Source organism: Gambusia affinis, linkage group LG04 (assembly GCF_019740435.1).
Source record: "Gambusia affinis linkage group LG04, SWU_Gaff_1.0, whole genome shotgun sequence".
In the NCBI taxonomy this organism is placed as follows: Eukaryota; Metazoa; Chordata; class Actinopteri; order Cyprinodontiformes; family Poeciliidae; genus Gambusia; species Gambusia affinis.
Genome location: NC_057871.1, coordinates 22,087,014 through 22,105,931, shown reverse-complemented (window position 1 = coordinate 22,105,931; position 18,918 = coordinate 22,087,014). Strand labels below are relative to the sequence as shown.

Here is an 18,918-nt window from a genome sequence, read left to right as displayed (position 1 = left end):
AGCTCAGCGTGGTTGGCCTGAGAGAGCGAGGGAGGGTGGGTGAGTGAGCGAGTGTGTGAGTGAGTGAGCGGTGTGTTGTAGTTTATCCAATGCGGATTTCACAGTCACCGACTCCCTGCTCGAAAAGCCTCGGATCCTCCAGGATAGGCCGGGATCACCGCTGAAAGCCTTTTTACTTTACTGCTTTTTTTCTTTTCTTTTTTAAATTATTTTATTTATTTACTTATTTTTATTTTTTATTTTTTTACTAACAACAAAAGACCCACAGTGATCTGGAGACTCTTAAAAGCAGGACGAAGATGCGGGGAAGGGACTTGTCCCGACGCCGCTAGGCTGATCCCGGCAGAGGGGAGAGAGCTGATCTGTGTCTGCGGCAGGAGTTTGGGAGGAAAGCAGCGGCAGCAGAAAGGCGAGGATGCTCGGCGGTCAGGGCGAGAGATGAGCAGCGGTCATGGTAAGAAGCAGAAACACACCGTCGCCCTTTAATTTGCGTATTCCTTTTCATTGTATCGCCTCCACCTATGCCGTCGCTTTACCTTTCAGCGTGCGTGTAATGCAAGAAGGCAATCAATACTTCACATGGCAAATCCTCACATCCACCGCATGAGGGGGCGTGCGTTAAGACGCGTTGGGGGTAAAGAGGGGGAGTTTATGCAGACCTCTGATGGCCCCACTGCCTCCCTCATCTCCCCCTTCATCGCCACCCGCTTAATCCACTATCATTTCAATCCTCTATCGGTAACCACTGCTTCATCACTGCACACCAAGCTCTACCTGCTTATTGCTTTTTCTTATGTAGGCAAGCTACTATGTAAAATAATAAAGCGTGCACCTGCTACCCCAGCACGCATGCGCACTTTTGGACAACGGGGTGACGTTAAATCCGAGAAAATGACGCACGGGACTCTAAAACGTGAATTATTATTTTTTATTAAGTCGATAAATGAATTAAAGCCCCTCTTTGTCACTTTATTGCAGCATTCAGACTCAGTTTCTGGCATGGGTCTCTGATGAAACCAGATATTTTCATACACTTAGTAAAAATACATTTCTTTTCTCACTATCTGAAGTCTAATCAGACCTAGTTTTAGGTCAGTTTAAATCACCAAAATTATTTCTATTTGCCAAATTCCAGAAAACGTTTTACTTTTTTTTTTCTTGTATATTGTGCTTTAAGCATTTAATTTGAGCCAAAAAGGTAATTTACTTTAACACAATTTGCTTGGATTGTTTCAGTGTAATAAATATTTATTATCCCTAATGGCTCAATGACTTATTGTGTAATTGAAATAAAGGTTGGCCTTTATTTTATATGTTAACAATATTATTGAATTTGGGAATTTTATTTATTTGTTTCTTTATTTTTTGCTAGTGTTTTATTCTGAGACCAGTCAGGTGGGACATTTTAAAACACAAAATCTTGCTATATTTTAGTTTACCTTGTCCCTGTCTAGATAGTATACCACCAGAAAACATATTAGTAAGAGCAAAAAAAAATAAAAAATTCTATATAATAGTGAATTGAAGATGCCTTTTCAATTTGTATTATTTTGATCTCCAAAGATTTTTGCCATCAGGTCTTTTAAATCATTCAAAGATTTAATAGAGTAATTTAACTGGTTCTTGCTTCGTAAGTAGCTTTATGTCTGTTTTACATGGTTGTAAAGCCTGTCACAATATAAAAAAAACACAAAACTACAAAATTTTATATATTAATTGTCAGGTATCAGTGATTACAATGTACTATAAATAATCAATATTTGGTTGAAGAAAACCCAGCTTGGAGTTGATACAGTAGAGCTCATCCTATAGCCGAAACAGTAGAGCTTTATCACACTGCTACATCAAACGTGAATTACTAAAACTGGTAGATAACAAATCATGACTACTGCTTCACACCCTAATGTCCGGTGTCTTATAGAAAAGTAGATGGAAAAATTGATGTAATTGAAAACTTGCGTTTCAATAAAAAGACAAAATATATTTCAATTTTATTTGAAATGTTTTGCGCCAGTGATAGATCCGTGTGAGTCAGAAAATGTTTGCCCTCAACCTAATATTGCTCTGTGTGATTTATTCTGTTAATTCCCAGAATGTCTCCACAGTTTGAGCAAATGCATTATCTCACAAACGAGTCTGCTGCGTCTCAGAGGCAAACATCTGGTTATTTTAGGATGCTAATCCACTTTTTGCTTTTATGGTTTATAATCTTTCGATCGCCACTTTGGCCCTGGGAGTATTTTGCACATTACGGGGTTTTTACCGTCAGGTGAATTTCTTTCATCATACTGCTTACATGACAATGCTGAATTCTTCATCAGAGCACTGTTTACCCTCTGTGTCATAGTAACTCCTCAATTTGACATGTTTGTTATGATGTGAGGCTCAGATGAAGACGAGCAAATCGTAGTGTTTTCAAACACGTTCCAGTTTTCAGCATGAGCAAGCGAGTGCGCGCGTGCATAAGTGTGTGAGCCGGTCGAAGATGATTGTGCAGAAAGCTGATACTGATTGCAGCTGCTGAGCATTAGTTCCCTCTTCATGCTCGTCCTTCTCTCTGTGTGCCTCTTGCACCTATACAGTCTCCTTCATGCTCGTCCCCTCAGTGTTTTGTAACAGAGCCATCTGCATCTTAGGCTCCCGGTGCTGCTGCTGATGTTGGCTTTTCAGCCAAACAATGCGACCTCTGCATCCTTCTGGTGTGAGCGGTTATAGGGCAGCAGTGAACGGCTATCAGACAATTTGATTTTGTGCTTTTAAATAGGCTGGGTAATAGCACGGTTGCACAAAGTGCTCAATATGGACTGAGGTGATTAAACTATTGGTTTATTCATAGTTTTTGTCTTTGTTTTTGGCTTTTGTCGACAGAATTAAACTAAGATCTAATCAAATAGATTTTTTTGGGGTGGGCGGGGGATGCATGTCTTATCACTAAAGTAAAGAAAAGGCCTGAATCAATTTGGATAAGACTTTAGGAAATTTTTAGAATTTATAATAATGTAAATATAAAGATACCAAAATGTTATGCATTGAAATTATACATTCAGGTCTTTAGTGCAGGGGTGTCCAAAGTGTGGCCCTTAAAATGATTTTGTTCGACCCCTGATACAAGTCTAGAATAGTAAACATTTGGCAAACAGAACAGAAAACAATTGAGAACCTAAAAAATTAGAAATTGTCTTTTCTGTTTTTAAAGGGCAACAGTCCTTTTTATGCTCTAGGTCTCCAATGACATACCGATATCATAGAAATTTTAGTTTTTTTGTTTGTATATAATGTCTGGATTTTTAATTTGGCTAATTAAAAAGTCATTAAAATAAAAATCAGTTGTTTAAATTTGCCAGTTTTGGCCCACGGGGCAAAAAGTATGGACACCACTGCTTGAGAGAGTGAAATATCAGAATATTTAACCCGTCAGCGACAATAAACAAATGATAAAGAATGTTGGATTGCTGGATCTCATTGATTTTTCAGGTCAGAAATGGCACAAAGCAAGGACCTAAATGTTACTTTACATTTTTTAGAAAACTTTGCAAGAGCATTTGTTTACTTCAGGAGTCAACAAAAAAAATTTCTCTTAGGTTCTCCCTGCTTTATTTATTCCAGTAATAAACCTGCACATTGATTAGCATTTATTTTTATCGCTGTACTTTGAGAAGGCATCTCAGGACGAGTTTCACTGTATAGCACCATCGACGCGCAGGGTACTTCGAAGTGCCTAATAGGAAGAACAAATGAACAGAGGTAAAATAAAACATTTTATGTGACAAAAAAAAAAAAAAGAAGAGAAAAACTGAGCATTTCGGTGATAAAACTTATGCACATAAAAAGATGAGAGGACACCAACCTTAGCTTGTTTTGGTTTTCCATTCTGCATATTGCACTCAGAGAATGGCAGCATGACGCACCGAAAACCTCCCTGGCCCATGACTAAGACATATGCACAGCTATGACTGTTGAGAACAGATTAGGTCATGTATGTAGGCACTTGTGACATACTCTGTATGCATCTAAAACAAACAAGCTGCTTATGTTCTTAGGAACACGTTAGGTGATGTTCAGTAGCACTTTTAGTCGTGTTTATATTTAGATGCATTATTTAAAAAAGAAATCAAACTACGATTCAGCCGATCCCTGCTGAAAACACTGAGTGACAAATATTTACCCACTTTGCCTTGTGAAACCTTTTCAAGATTTTATGCAAATTTAACAAATTTGGAGAGTTATACCTGAAAAAAAGGGGGTGAGTCCATTTTTTTTTAAAGAAATATTTTGTTTTCAGGTCATCTGGGAACTTTTTCCAAAGATTTTATGAACATTTATGTTTTTAATACCCTGGATTTAGATGCTAAAATGTTTTTATTTATGTATAAACTGGATTTGGAGATTTAAAAGCTATTATCAAATAAGTTTTAATGTTAAATTATATCACTAGATTTTTTTTTTATGTACTTTTAACTCCAAATTGCTATAGATTTGAGTAAAAAAGGAAGTTCTACTTATTGATTTTTTCTATCAATAAATTGCTTATTTCAGACAAAAAAAATGACTTGAAATAATCATCTCTTAGCTTTAAGACTCTACAAGCAAAGTGAAGCATTACACTTCACTGAAGAAACATTTCAGACAGAAACAGCCTGGTGACTCATTTTAATTTAAAACATCCAAATTGAGTATTGCTGTTTTTGTTTCTTTGTATGCATTCACAAATATAGCTGTGCGTTTTCTGCAGATTTTTCTCCACGGGAAACTGAACCTTTAAAAATGTCTGGCGACAGCGCAGAAGAAACAGCTGTTCAGTCAAATCTCAGCTCAGCTAAGATTAGGGACAAAGCTCAGAGGACAGGGGAGTCTTTATTTTAAGCAGAGTAAAGTGTTTGATTAAGGGATGAAAGAGTGTAAAAAAAAAAAAAAAACCCAACATATTAAACGCAAGAGGTGACCTTAGGTTGTGACCCATCCAAGCGTTTCCAAAGGCTGTCGGGTAAAAGATCATAAATCTTACAACGGAAGAAATAAAAAAGTAAGGTTGCCTTCAAGTCAGATTAGATTGAAACGATTGAGGTCACACTAAATCAGCCTGGGTTTACTGGGTTAATGATGCTGGCTGTAATCAGAGGGGGAGCGACAACATCATGGGAGCCCAGAGTCATCAATTCCCCTGAGTTTCCTCTCAAATAGGAGTTTAGAAAAGAAAAGTGGGTTGGGAGCGTGTGCGTGCGCATGCGTGCGTTTGAGTATAGATTCTGGCCTGAATAAAAATGATTTTCAATTCAAGAAGCTTCATCCGACACCTGAGAGCCAGAAACTGTGTGACCTACTTCTGTGTGACTGGGCTGCAGCTCTCCATCACCAGGCTGTGTTTATGATGCTGAGGACAAGCTCGCTCACGTTCGAATTAAACTCTGCAGCTCTGTCATTTAAAGTCTGCCAGCAGTTTAGCCTTCCTCAAAAGCACAACTATTTCTGCACAATGGAGGAAGGATATTGTTGTTTCCAGGTGATCCTGGAAACAGAAAAAAAGCAATGTTTATAAGTTGATTATGCAATCTATTTATACTTATATACTGTGTATTAATTTGTCTCCCTGGCTGTTTTGTACAGGAGCGCCCTGAGAGTCGTGACAGAGAAGAGGAGCCCTTCCTGGCATAGCTGCCTCTTCTCTCTGTCAATTTGCTGATCCCCTAGCCTCCTTTTTTAACTTGTGGAGTATTTGTTTTCGCTTTCGTCACATTTCACCATGACAACCTCCGCCCTGCGACGACAGGTGAAGAACATTGTGCACAACTATTCAGAAGCAGAGATCAAGGTATTTATTGTCTCCTGACTCCTACAGTAACACCCGCAGTGCTCCTGTAAAGTATCTGCCCCATTACTGTTTTTTTTTTTTCTTTTACCGGTTTTACTTTTTTTTTTTGTCACATTCGCTTTTGCAGAATTGTTTGAATTCATCCACATGGGTGGGGGGAGGGGCTTGAGCATGAGCGACCTCCTAATAGTCGCGCCACTTCATTTCAATCAGATTCAAGTTCAGACTTTGACAAGGAAATCGCCATCTTGTTTTTTTTTAGCCATTCATCGGTGGATTTGCTGGATTCCTGGCGCATAACCCGAGTGTTCTTGCACTTTATGGTCATAAAGTGATAGTCAGACATTCTCATAAAGAATTCATGGTTCTGTCTATTATTACAAGTAGTTCAGGCCTAAAAGAAGCAAAGCAGCCCCAGACCATCACACCATCACCACCATGTTTGACTGCAGTTGGGATGTTTATTTTTCGGAAATGCTGTGCGAGTTTTTACCCCAGATGCAATGAAACGTTCAGCCTTCCAAAATGTTCCACTTCTGTCTCGTCAGTCCGCAGAATCGACGGGTATTTTCTCTGAACAAATGAAATCATCATCTGAACTCCTTTTTTCTTTTTTGTACTTGATCAGGTCGTGTTTGTCTAATAATTAAATTTAGTTTGATTACCTGAAACATTCAGTATTATAAGTAGAAATTTAAAACCAGAAGAAATCTGTAAGGGGGTGAATTGATATTCACCTTACTGTATATGAATCAAAATATATTCTGTCAGTTGCTTTAAATATACTGCTTCAGTATGTTTAAACATTTGGATGCTGATTCCTGAGGAGAAGGGGAACGCTCAAAGATCATGTTCTTGCCAATGTGAAGGTACGCGAGGCCACTTCCAACGATCCCTGGGGCCCGTCGTCGTCTCTCATGTCAGAAATCGCTGACCTGACCTTCAACGTCGTGGCGTTCGCCGAAGTCATGGGGATGGTGTGGAAACGGCTCAACGACAGCGGCAAGAACTGGAGACACGTTTACAAGGTTTGTTTCTCTACACCCAGACGAGAAGTGCGTCCAATATTTACAGTAGCGTTTAATTTGCGTGTTCTTTTAAGAGAACTGAAAAGTAAAGCACGCCTGTGCAAATATTTGTCCAAAATCTGTGTCTGAGTCCAGGCGCTGACTCTGCTGGATTACCTGCTGAAGACGGGATCGGAGAGGGTAGCCCAGCAGTGCCGGGAAAATGCATTCACCATTCAGGTACGTAATTACTCTCTGCAGTTCAATTTGCAGTTCAGTTGTTTTTTTTTTTTTTTTCATTATTAGTAGTATTAATATTGACCCTGAAGACCAATTCTTCTCCTGCTACCTCTTATGCTGTACCTGCTTAAAAAGAAACATAAACCAAAACATGTAAAAGTATTCATAATCCTTGAACATTTACATATTTTTGACTGAGTCATGATCAGTCAGCACTACAATGGAGCCAGTTAGATCGTACTGATGTGTTTGAATGGCCTAGTCAAAGTCCAGACCTAAATTCAACTGAGAATCTGTATCAAGACTTCAAAAGATTCAATATGTAGTGATGTATTTAAAGCAGTATGATTACACTTGAGCTATTTTTGCAGTAAATAGTGATTCTTTGAAATATAATTTCTTTTTACATTTGCATTATTCAGATATTTTTTTTTAGAAACTGTGTCATATGCGTGTCGTATGCATACAAAAATACAGAAGTTTGTGGTAGCAAAGTGACAAAATATAAAGTTCAGGGGAATAAATAACTAAGAACTAACTTTATTTATTTTGTTACTCTAAAGGTGTTTTAAGAAGCTTAATGAATCATCTAATTTCACATTTGTTAAGAGAAGCTTCTTCAGATTCACTGTAATACAAACTGCTAGAGGAGATCTGTCCTGCCAACAGCCATCGCAAACTACAGTAACTCTTTGAAGAATCTGAATTAATGAATTACTACATTTAATTTCCCTTTGGGATCAATAAAGTATTTTTACATTTAAATTCATGCAAAAAGGAGTCAAGTATCGAAAGCTTATATTGCACTGTACTACATCATATTTTTCAATTTCTGTTTTAAGCAAATATTTTACACACTACTTTTGTTGGCTTTATGCCATTATCATTGGCATGATCATCAAACTTATCAGAAATAAACACTAGAAAGATATCGTCTTTTGAATTAGTGTAATATTAGCTACAGTTTCACCTTTCCATTATATGACCATTTATTTTTTTACAAGGTTATTATGTATTGGTACAATACAATACAGCTTTAGTTAGCACTTTGAAACGTGTAGAAATCCTCCATATATTTGAAGAGATGCGTTCCTATGTTTGTGAAGCAACAGTCAGGGTTTCCGCTGCTTCTGCTTTAAATATCCTATCAATACCTTAAAGGATAAAAAGCCAACCTGTTCTTCCACATTACTCAAAAATCCAGGCTGATAGTGTTAGTAAAACTGTGTCTTGGTGTCTGGGTTTCAGACCCTGCGTGACTTCCAGTACGTGGATCGTGACGGCAGAGACCAGGGGGCGAACGTTAGAGAAAAGGCGCGACAGCTGGTGTGTCTGCTGAAGGACGAGGACCGACTGCGCCAGGAGAGGAGTCAGGCGCTGAAGACCAAGGAGCGAATGGCTGGGGGAGGCACGGGAGGGGGCAGCGGGGGTGTCGGCGGCGGCGGCAGTGGCGGCGTGTACGGAGGTATTCCTCCATCATATCTCCCCGGCAGACGTACAAGTCAGCCCAGCATGGCTGTGCTGTACGGGGAGGAATTCAGCCGCTCCAGAGGCTCGCCGTGCTCCTTCAACTGTGAGTTTGACTTTAAACTCATCTGGACCACTGAATGTTTTTTTTGTTGTTTTCTGCTTTACTCATTTGTAAAACGTATTTTTTAGACATCTCTAATTAAGCGTTTTTCTAACCATGCCCCGGAGCTCTTCAGTCAGACTTCATTTCTTTACATTTTGTTTCTAAGTATCAGTTAGTTCCACGTTTTGTGAATGAATCTTTAAGCGTTTCATAATTAGTTGCTTTTTAACAACATATTTGCAGCCTTTCCTTTTTGTGCTGTGGCGACACAGGGGGTTAACATGCCCCACGTTTGGAGGCCTTAGTCCTCGACGCGAACGTCGCGGGTTCGACTCCCGGTCCAGAAGACCTTTGCCGGATGTCTTCCCCCCTCTCCTCACCCTCTTTCCTGTCTGCCTACTGTTGCAAAAATACGAGCCACTGGCGCAGCAAAAACTCTCCGGAGAAAAAAATTAAAAAAACAAAAAAAAGAACCCTTCCTCCTTCTATTGTCACGATCACAAAATATTCAAACAATCTACTTACCGTCTCTGCCCCGTGTCATTGTGCATCTGTTCCTCACCCCGCCTGAACATGTCTGTTCCCTCTGCAGCCTCGGCCTCGTCTCCCCGCGCCGCTTCAGACCTGGAGCAGGCCCGGCCCCAGACCAGCGGGGAGGAGGAGCTGCAGCTCCAGCTGGCATTAGCTATGAGCAGAGAGGAGAGTCAGAAGGTAAGACGACAGAGAGGCTAAGAGAAGTGGACCTCACTGTCTCACTCTGTACACATCACCTTGGCTCCTGGCAGACCCCTGTGTTGGACAAAAGAGTCTCTGTGTCACACCATCAGCAGTGTCTAAATGAGTACAACCCAGTTTTCTGAGAAGTTTGCAGCTGAACCTTGAACTTGAAGATGGTGGAGCTCACCCCGGCGTCATTGATGTACCGTAGGTGTGAGTGATGGAACCAGTTTAGCTGCAGCAGCTTTGTTGGGGGCTCAAGTTTGATAATGTGGGACTCTCCCATCTTTAAGTTTGACAATTTTGCCTGCGGTTTTGCGTCATACGTTAAATAATGGATATTAGAAAGAGGCTTTTGCTCCTCTGTTTTTGCTTAGGGGAAGGAAACACACATCGATCTGAGGAAGCTGCAGCTACATTCCTTTCCCTCCATATTTTCTCCCACACCATCACAGTGATTAGGACAATCAAAATCAATCAATAAATAAATAAGTGCTCACATTTAAGGTTAGTTTTGTACCTTCTTCCAGGAGGAGGCGTTGCTGACATTAAAGATGAAGTTATTTTCAGGCTGTTTACTCATCTTTCAACAGTTTTTGACACAACTAACTTTGAGTGGTCAATATGACTAGAAAAGCTTTACCTGGTATTTTAGCGTCTTTAAAAAGTCTTAAACTCACTTTAAAAAATAAGCCTTAAATGTGTTAATCACAGGACTTCCTGAAACCTGCAGATGCCCTGATTTATCATTTAGCTACTCCTCCTTATCCGGAGAGGGACAAAGGTTTTGTTGTTTATCTTTGCCAGCAGTACCTTGTAGTGTGTAGGGCTCTTTAGAGGACCCCCTTCCCCTCCAGTACTAGAGCCACATGAGTTTCTGATGTCTTAATGGTCTTCATTAATGGAAATGTTACAAATGGTTTTAATACTCGTCCACAACATAAGCCCTTCCTTCCCCTGTTACCATAGTGATGGATGAAGACACACAACTGCAGATTGCTTCAAGCTTTTGTCAAAAGGAGCGAGACAAGGTACAAACACAGATTGAAATCTGCCTCCTAACTGCCTGAAAAAAAAACCTTTATTCACCTTTCAGTGTCGTTTCATATATTCCTCATGTGACACTTTCCTGCAGCTTACTGATTAACTTTATTCTACTGTTTACTTCTCTTTTTTCTTCCTTAACCATCTTTGTATTTTATGACTTTCTTCCATGTAGAATCATGCTCGCTTTAATGGAATATGAAATCAGTGTTTTTTTATATATACATTGTATAGACACCCAATGTAACCCCTACCTTGATGATTTTCCCACTGCTTTGCTCTAAATCACCTCTTTGTAAGCCAGCACAAAAGTCTCTGGTTTGCATTCGTTCTGCCAGACGAATCCAAAGTGGTGTTTTGCTAACGGCGGTGTGCATTCGTGGGTTTGTTGCATTCATGATGTCACGACGCCGCCCCTGCAGGAGCAGCGCTGTCGCCAAGGAGACGACTCCCTGTTACAGAAGGCCCTGGATGAGAGCAGGAGAGAGAGCCAGTCAGGGACACACGAGGTTAGTTTGAAAATGCGTGCATGTGAGCCGGACGGCTCGTGTGTGTGTGTGTGTGTGGTAAATGCAAATTTGTATAGAAAGGTGGGTGAGAGCGTTTGTAGGTGGCAGCTGGCAGGCATTTTGAGAATGAAGCAGAGTTTTTCAGCTTGTATTTTGGAGATATGGAGGAGAAGCGAGACCGGAAAATGGACAAACGTTGACAGTGGGCTTTAAGAGAGAAAAGAGTTGAGGACTTTGAGAGGAGAACGGAGGGCTTGCTATAGGATGAGTCCCGTTTCACCTCGCTGCTAAATGTCACATTACCCTAACAGTCCTAATCTGGTTGTACATCTCTCTCTCAGATCTCTGTCAAAAAGCCAATCAGACTCACTGACTGTGTTATGTAAATGTCCTCAGGGCGTATAATTGGCTACACCATGTACGCATTACTCTTATCATAGAGAGACAGGTCCTCTCAGCTGCGTCAGTGAGACACCATGGGAAGTGGGTGTAATGGGTCTCCAGCTGAAAAGCTCTACAGCATCCTCACATTATTAGGCACACACACAAAAAAAATAAATCAAAGGCCATCATATCAGGAATAACAAAACCACGTCCTGTTCATTCTGTTAATTATGACCTTATTTCATTCCCTCACTATCCCGTGGAGGTCATTTTCAGCTTGCCATGGTGCGTTTTTGCCTTATTTTGTCGTGTGCTGATGATACAACATGGGTGTTTTTAAGGACTGCCGAAAGCGAAAAATGGTGGCACGGGTCTGAATTTATTGTGAATTTTTATCAGTGCAGACACTCAAAATCATACACATATGCTCAAACACACATAAGCTACGAAACTGACTGATGAACGCTCAACAATGTCATCCGGCGTGGGCACAAGCCGTTTCCTTATGCAATCTGAAATACGCTGAAAGACTGGGAGGATTCTTTTTCTGTCAGTTTTCAAACACTTGCACCAATCAGGCAAAACATTAGAACCAGTAACAGGTGAATTAACACATGTTGGTGGGTGTAATATATTAGGTGGTAAGTGAGCAGTGTCTTGTAATAGTTGATGTGTTAGACGTAAAAAAACAAAAACTGGTCCAGCATTAGGATCCATGTATCATCATTCCACCTTCATTATGTGGGGTGAATATCTCTTAGCAAGTTGTAGGAATCGTTGGCTATTTGGAGCCAACCAACAAGACGCTGGTGTGATTCTGGCTTGATATTTAAGAACTCATTTTAGAAGTGGTGGACATAGTTAAATCAAATAAAGTTCACATTCCTTTAGGTTTGGGAAAACTATCCCAGCAGTTTGTTGGCAGTCTGCCATTCGAGTCCAAAACTAGTTTAGATGTGTTTGAGACTTTTGACCTGTTGAAACACCCAATCATTTTGAGGTTTCCATTGTCCAGCGGTTATGAGGTGAAGTTGATCAATGTAGTGGTATTTTGATTTGTTAGTATTTGCTGTACAATGAACCAGAACCTCAGCTTGGAGTTGCAGTAGATTGTTATTTGGTTTGAAAGCTTCACCTTTGTGGCCTAATGGCTTCGTCTTTGTCTTGTCTGACAAACATTTTGTTTCATCTGCAACCACTTGACTTTTTCATGTTGGCAGCTGTGGGTCTCAGTTGAGCCTGAAGGTGTTGGGATCAGGAGCTACTGTATTTTCTTGCTCAAATGAAACTCTATTTGGATTATCTGTAGGATTTTTTTTTTTTTTTTAAATAGAGAGCACAATTCTTTACCAGCCTCTCTCACGAGTGTGAAAAATCTTTGAAGTTTGTCTTTCAGTGTCCATTGAGTTCGTTGAGCTGTGTGGGTTTTCGTTTACTTTGTTAGCCTGTTAAGTTTAACTTGCAGTAACTATTAATGCTTGACTTGTGATTTCGGACTCTGTGCTTAAACACAGATGTGTGATAAATGACTAATTGGTGCCTCTGGTGTGGCATTTTAAATTGCGGTGCTTTGAATGTGAAACGAGTAATACCATGACAGATATTTTATGATGAGTTCATGAGGTGAAAAGCAATATTTGTTTAACCGTTTTTGTTGGGTTTTTTTCTTCTGAACATCAGTTTTTTTTTTGTACTTCTGTTGTGTTTAGTAGACAGCGTGAACTGCATGAGACAGTCGTCTGTCATGAATCTTTCGGTTTTCCCTGTAGTCGGCCATGTTGGAACTGGTGGACGTATTTGGATCCTCGTCTGAGCCGCAGCCTCCCTCCAGCGACCCTTGGACATCAGCTCAGCCTTCCTGTAACATCTCCTCCAACCCCTGGGACTCTGTAGGTGGGGGGCTCATGACAGGAACAGCCACATGTAAGCCAGCATGAAACTCAAGGACTTTGCAGTCAAAACAATGGTATTATTTTATTTATCTATTTCTTTATTTTTTTTTTGCCACACTCAAAGAAGATCATGTCTGTCTTCACAGCAGTTCAGTCCAGCATTCCTGTGATTAATAGCTCCTGGGCGGCTCCGTCCTCCTCCTCTAACACGGCCAATCCTTGGGCTCCATGTACCAACTCACACCCGGATCCTTGGGAAGCAGCACCTGCCCTCTCCAGTCCTCTTAATAATGCGTGGGACAGCCCAACAGATGGTGGTACTTTACACTTTGTCCTTTATCAGACATTTCAAAGACACGGGAGAAAGCACGTACAGTTTCACAAGTATCTTATCCGTTGAACTGTTTCGCATTTTGGCACTTAATAACCTCAAACTTGTGTGTGTTTTAGTCTGGGTTTTATGTTATTAAACCTACAGAAAGTATATCATAACTAGAAAGTGAAAGAAAAACGGTACATATGTTTTAAATTTTTTGTCTTTGACAACAATTTCAAATTGTGGCATCGATTTGTATTTTGCTGATTGGAGCATGCTGACAAGTAAATGTGCTGTGATCTCAACCTTCTTCAGTGGCTGTGGCTGTATGTTTAGGGTTGATGATGAACTGTGCCCTCGTCTCAAGTGTTGTTGGCCTAAAAAGGTTATCTTTCAAGATTTATAAAAATATGTTTTTTACATATTTGGTAAACTGTCACTATGCACTGGACAGTATAATCTAAGACATATAATATGGGAAAAAATGCAGCTCCTCTTCCTCCTCCCTATTGTCCTGAAGTCAACTGCAGAAATGCACCACATTCAGTCAGAAACAACCAATCAGAGCCAGGAGGAGGGTGTTAGTACTGCCAATCATGCTCGTGAACACGCTGCTCTCCTGCAAGAAACAACCTAACATTTTAGGAAAACTGTTTATCTGCCATCATTGGTGGCTACTAGGCTGATCATTCACTGCAGGTTGTGCTACGAGGAACTACCAAAGGGGAGAGGGTGTGATTAGTGCGTAAAATCCCAAAAAGCACAAAATCCTCTCCAACATCAATGAACTTTTTGGTTGTAACTGCAAATGCGCTCTAAGGTTACTTTAAATTTGTAAGCTCATAAGTATTATATACTATCTCTGCTGACTCAATCACTTTTCATTTCCCCCACACAGAACACGAAGGGACTGATCCGTTCACTGCGCAGGAAGAAGAAAAGCCTCAGCAGGAAGTTCCCAAAGCGTCCTCCCCAGAGCCCGCCAGCCCAACAGGTGGGGAGACAAATAAACACATTTAGCTGTAACATTTTTAAAGTCAGCCGACCTCAGTCTGGAGTGTTTCTGCAGCTATTGTTCACACTACACAGAGGGAGATGCTCTGCTTGGAATCTTTTAACGCAGCTACAGATATGAGGGACAAAAGGAGAGTGTTGTTTTAGCATGAGCGAGAGGTGAGAAATACAGCAACGTGAACAAGTATGTAACCCTCACACATTTCTAAGGTCTTTACATAGAATACATCCTGCATTTAATTTCCACAACAGAATAACACAAGTGTGAGTGATTCTTTTTTTCCTTCTCATTATTACACTGGAAAGTGTTTTTTTTTATTATTATTATTTACATAATTTTTCACCAACATCAAGATGAAAATGTGTCAGTCCTCTTTCTGTAAATGTTTTTGTTTTTTGTTTTTTTCTTAAGAAGCAGAATTAAAATAACTGTTCTTTAAAATTACGACAACTTTACTGTAGTAGAGTTATTGAAAATTGCGTTGGCTTTTCACAAAAGGTTATGTAATATTGGCGGCTCTAAAGGAGTTTTATTTTGGTTTGTAAAGATTGCAGATCTACAGTGTTTGTTTACTCTGTAAAAAAATTTTTTTTCAAAATAACTTTAACATGTGAGCAGTCCTTTCTTCAGTTTTTGATTGTTTTGTTTATCAACTTTCTTCACTTAAACATTGCATTTTACCAAAAAGTCATTTTGAAAGCTCCTTTGTGCTCCTTTCCCAGATGCGAAGATGTTTGCAGATAGAAACGAGTCAGAACTGTTTCCTGAACTAGACTCCAACTCAGATCCGTTTAAACCGGACCCACCAGCGAAATACCAGGTGAACGGTCGCAAGTCGGCCAGTCCAGAGATGTTTGACCTCTCCCGTTTGGCGCCGCCTCTCAGCGCCCCGCCCGTTCGTGTGTGCCGGACTCCGGAGGCTTTCCTTGGACCCACAGGGGCCTCGCTGGTGAATTTGGAGACTCTGATTCCCCCGAAACCCTCTACAAAGACGCAGAATAACCCCTTCCTCTCAGGTATTACGCTGATTCTCTGTGATTCACCCACTTATTCCTGTAAAGAGTTTTATGTTTACTTTTACCAAAATCTGTCCTCTCAGGTCTGAGTGCACCGTCCCCCAACAACCCCTTCCACTGCGACCAACCGCGGCTCACCCTAAACCAGATGCGACCCTCGTCCACGTCTCCGCTGCCCCCTCACATGCTGCCCTACAGCCCGTCACTGCCCCTCCCTCTGCTCCACCAGCCGCCCGTCCTCCCCTCCTCCCTCACACAGCCTCCCTCTGGGCTCCTGGACCTCCCCTCTAACCTCCCCCAGCCTCTGCTGCCCCTCTCTCCTCGACCGGCACCTCGCGTTCAAACGCACAACCACAACCCTTTCCTTTGAGGCCGCAGCGGCACACAACCCGTGGACTCTCAAGTGAATGATGTACGCCAGCTGCAGTAAACCTAGTGTAAGAGTGTGAGCTGGTTTGTGGTCTGATGTCATTAACTTTCAGTGGATGTAACAGATCCATACGGTGAATCTGTGTCTGTCTAGAGACACGTCAGCTGCTATAAAGCCTAAACTCACTCATTCATGCACTCAAGCGTGCCTCAGGATGCATAAACACGAACACAACAACAAACTGACAGACTGTATCTGAAAAGTCTGGGGTTTTTTGTCCTCTCATCAAGTTTGATGCTCCAAGCCCCGCCCCCCTCTGATCGCATCGACAGACCGCTCCGTTTCATGAAGCAACACTCTATGATTGTCCCCCAAGCGTCACTGGGATCTTTGCTGCTGCTTCACCGACAAAAGCATGAATGCGTTTTACTCACAAGACTGCAAGCGACGATGTTCTTCTGAGAACTGGAGATGACATACTTTTTAATCTGATGATCTGATCAGTATGTTGAGCTTTCCGTTAGTGGAGGAGGCCCCAAACTGTGAGATATAGGAAAGCACAGAGCACAAATTGAACTCATGGACTCCTTCCTTTAGATGACGACATACAAAGTTGTGAAAAAGTATTTGCCTTCATTATAGATTTCTTCACTTTTTGCTTGCTTGTCGTACTTAATATGTTTTGATCACTAAACCACTTTTAATAATTCCTCAAGATAAACTGTGCAAATATTAAAAAAAACACAGTATTCAAATTTGAAAAAGTAATGGCTTTCTTAACTGATTCCCTGGCAGCAGTGAGGAACCAATTAGAAACTTATTGATTGCTTGGAGGAATTTTGTTTAATTGTTTAATTTAGTAACAATTGGATGTCTGCTTAAAGTCGTCCTTCAGCATCTCAACACAGAGTGTCTGGACATCCTTAAAAAGTCTTAAATTGATGTATCTATCTAAAATTAAGGCCTTAAAATGTCTTAAATCCATTTTTTTAAAATAAGTTGGTCTTAAGTATGTAAATTGCAGGCCTTAAATTATTTAATGTTTTCTATGGTTTTGTTTTTCTCAGGATCTATTTTTTTATCAGGCATCATCATTGTGTTCTGTGACTCGAGACAGTTGAGGCTACTATTAGCTAGCTGCTAATATACTCTTGCAAGCTAGTTAGCTTTGCTGCTTCCATCAAGGGTAAGTGGAAATTTAGCGCCATTTAATTGTTGAATTTGACTATATATTTGAATTCATAGTTGCATTAGTCATGGACCGTTGGACCATTGCTCTACCACCAATGTTTGACTAGCATCTCATCAAGGTGTGATGGGATGCCACTCAAGATCTTATCGCCTTTTTCGTGTTGTTAGAGAGGTTCTGTTTAAATGATTTCTTCAGTTTCTTGGTAAATTCAACTCTTCAGATCTGGCAGTAATCAGACTCGAGTGTTAAACCAAAAATAAATGATTTATCCCATTTAGATTGAACATATGTTGCATAAGCTTTCTTCCTTAATAAATGAGGTCTGTTCTCTATGGTTTCTTTTCTCTGTGACTAAAAATTATTTAATGTTCCTAAATATTTAGGAGTGACAAAGATGTCAAAACAGATCAGTTTTGTGAGGAGGCAAATACTTTTTCACAGCTTTGTAAAATTGTTGTTACCTTTAATATCCTGAACTTTCCTGAGCATCTTGTTCTAAGTTAACTGTCTTATGTCATTTAGAGCAAATAGCCCCTTCTGGACCTAGGCTAAGCCAGCCTACGATTGATTGTGCTACCTAAATGTGGACCTACTTAAGTCTCTGATTGTACCCGTGCGTGTTTCCACTGACGGCCCAAACTTCACTACCTTCTAGAGGACGTCTGGAAGAACCTCTCACTCCTGTGATGGGATTCAACCTAAACTGATGAAATTGATGAAACTTAATTACAGAAATCAAATTAAAAACAGATCATATAGCTTACTTCAGATGAAATGCCTGATGAGAAAGTAGGTAAAAGCGTAAAAGAACTGATATCAGATGTGAAGGTCTTGGCACAATGGCAGTTTGACAATAAGAGAATCAGAGAAAAATCACACGATGAGACACTTTATCACTGCACTGAACCTGGACTTGAATGTGTAATGCCTATCTATAAACACATACAGGCTTGGTACATATGTATCTCTACTGAAAAATATATTGCTGTATTATGAAATATTACACCAATAAACAGCTAGTGTTTGCATTTATAGTTTCAAATGTTTTCATTTATCTGTGAGTCGTTCTTCCTCTTGTTACAATTGTGAAAGTGAATAACCCTTCAAAATCCACTGCTGCAAAAAAGATTTAAAGCACTGAAAGCTCCAACATGACAAAGACAATTCCCTACAAAGAAAAATGAGAGTTTTAAAATGCCATAATTTAATCATTGAGAAACGTATTTGAGCTGACTGGTACAGTGTCTTAGAGAGGAATTCATAGGCCACAATTTTTGTTTTGGATTTTGTCACATGCACACAAACTTCAAAGTATTTCGTTAGGCTTTTATGCGATTGAACAACAGAGTTGGTGAGGTGGAAGGGATAGTTTTGACTGTTTTCAACACTTTGCTCAAAAGAAGAAATCTGAAAAGTCTGATGCATCATGTGTAGTAGCCCCTGTTTACACCGATTCCCCTAACAAAGCCATTGTTTTCAATTTCCAAAAAACATAAAATATATATTTCTGATACTTAGCATTTGAGTGCTAAGAATCACTCTATAATCAACTTAAAAATGAAAATTTGCAACAGCTGCATTACTCTCAACGATCTTGGCATGAACAATGAAAGGAACTTGAACTGTGACCCTGCAGGACTTGCCTAACCGCAGAAAGGGAATAGAAACTGAAAGTGTCTTTGCACGGTTTTCTATGAGAAACATTATTCTAAAAGGTTCATAGACACAAGTAATAGCTTTTTTTAATATAACCAATCAGTAAAATTTAACCCGATGACGAAGCTTTGAACGCTATTTGTCCTGCAAATTAATCAAAAATAGGGTTTACGTTGTA

General features: G+C 40.2%; 1 protein-coding gene across 1 annotated transcript; it reads left to right on the top strand.

The window, feature by feature from the left end:
• The first annotated feature begins 2 nt into the window (after positions 1–2).
• On the top strand, positions 3–18,089 carry epn3b (epsin 3b). Its single transcript, XM_044114425.1, has 12 exons — positions 3–454; positions 5,605–5,809; positions 6,679–6,837; positions 6,973–7,056; positions 8,305–8,629; positions 9,222–9,340; positions 10,813–10,899; positions 13,053–13,206; positions 13,322–13,492; positions 14,390–14,485; positions 15,229–15,522; positions 15,606–18,089. Exons 2-12 carry the CDS (start codon positions 5,741–5,743, stop codon positions 15,890–15,892), a joined length of 1,845 nt encoding a protein of 614 aa, XP_043970360.1. The 5' UTR covers positions 3–454; positions 5,605–5,740; the 3' UTR covers positions 15,893–18,089.
• Positions 18,090–18,918: the final 829 nt, after the last annotated feature.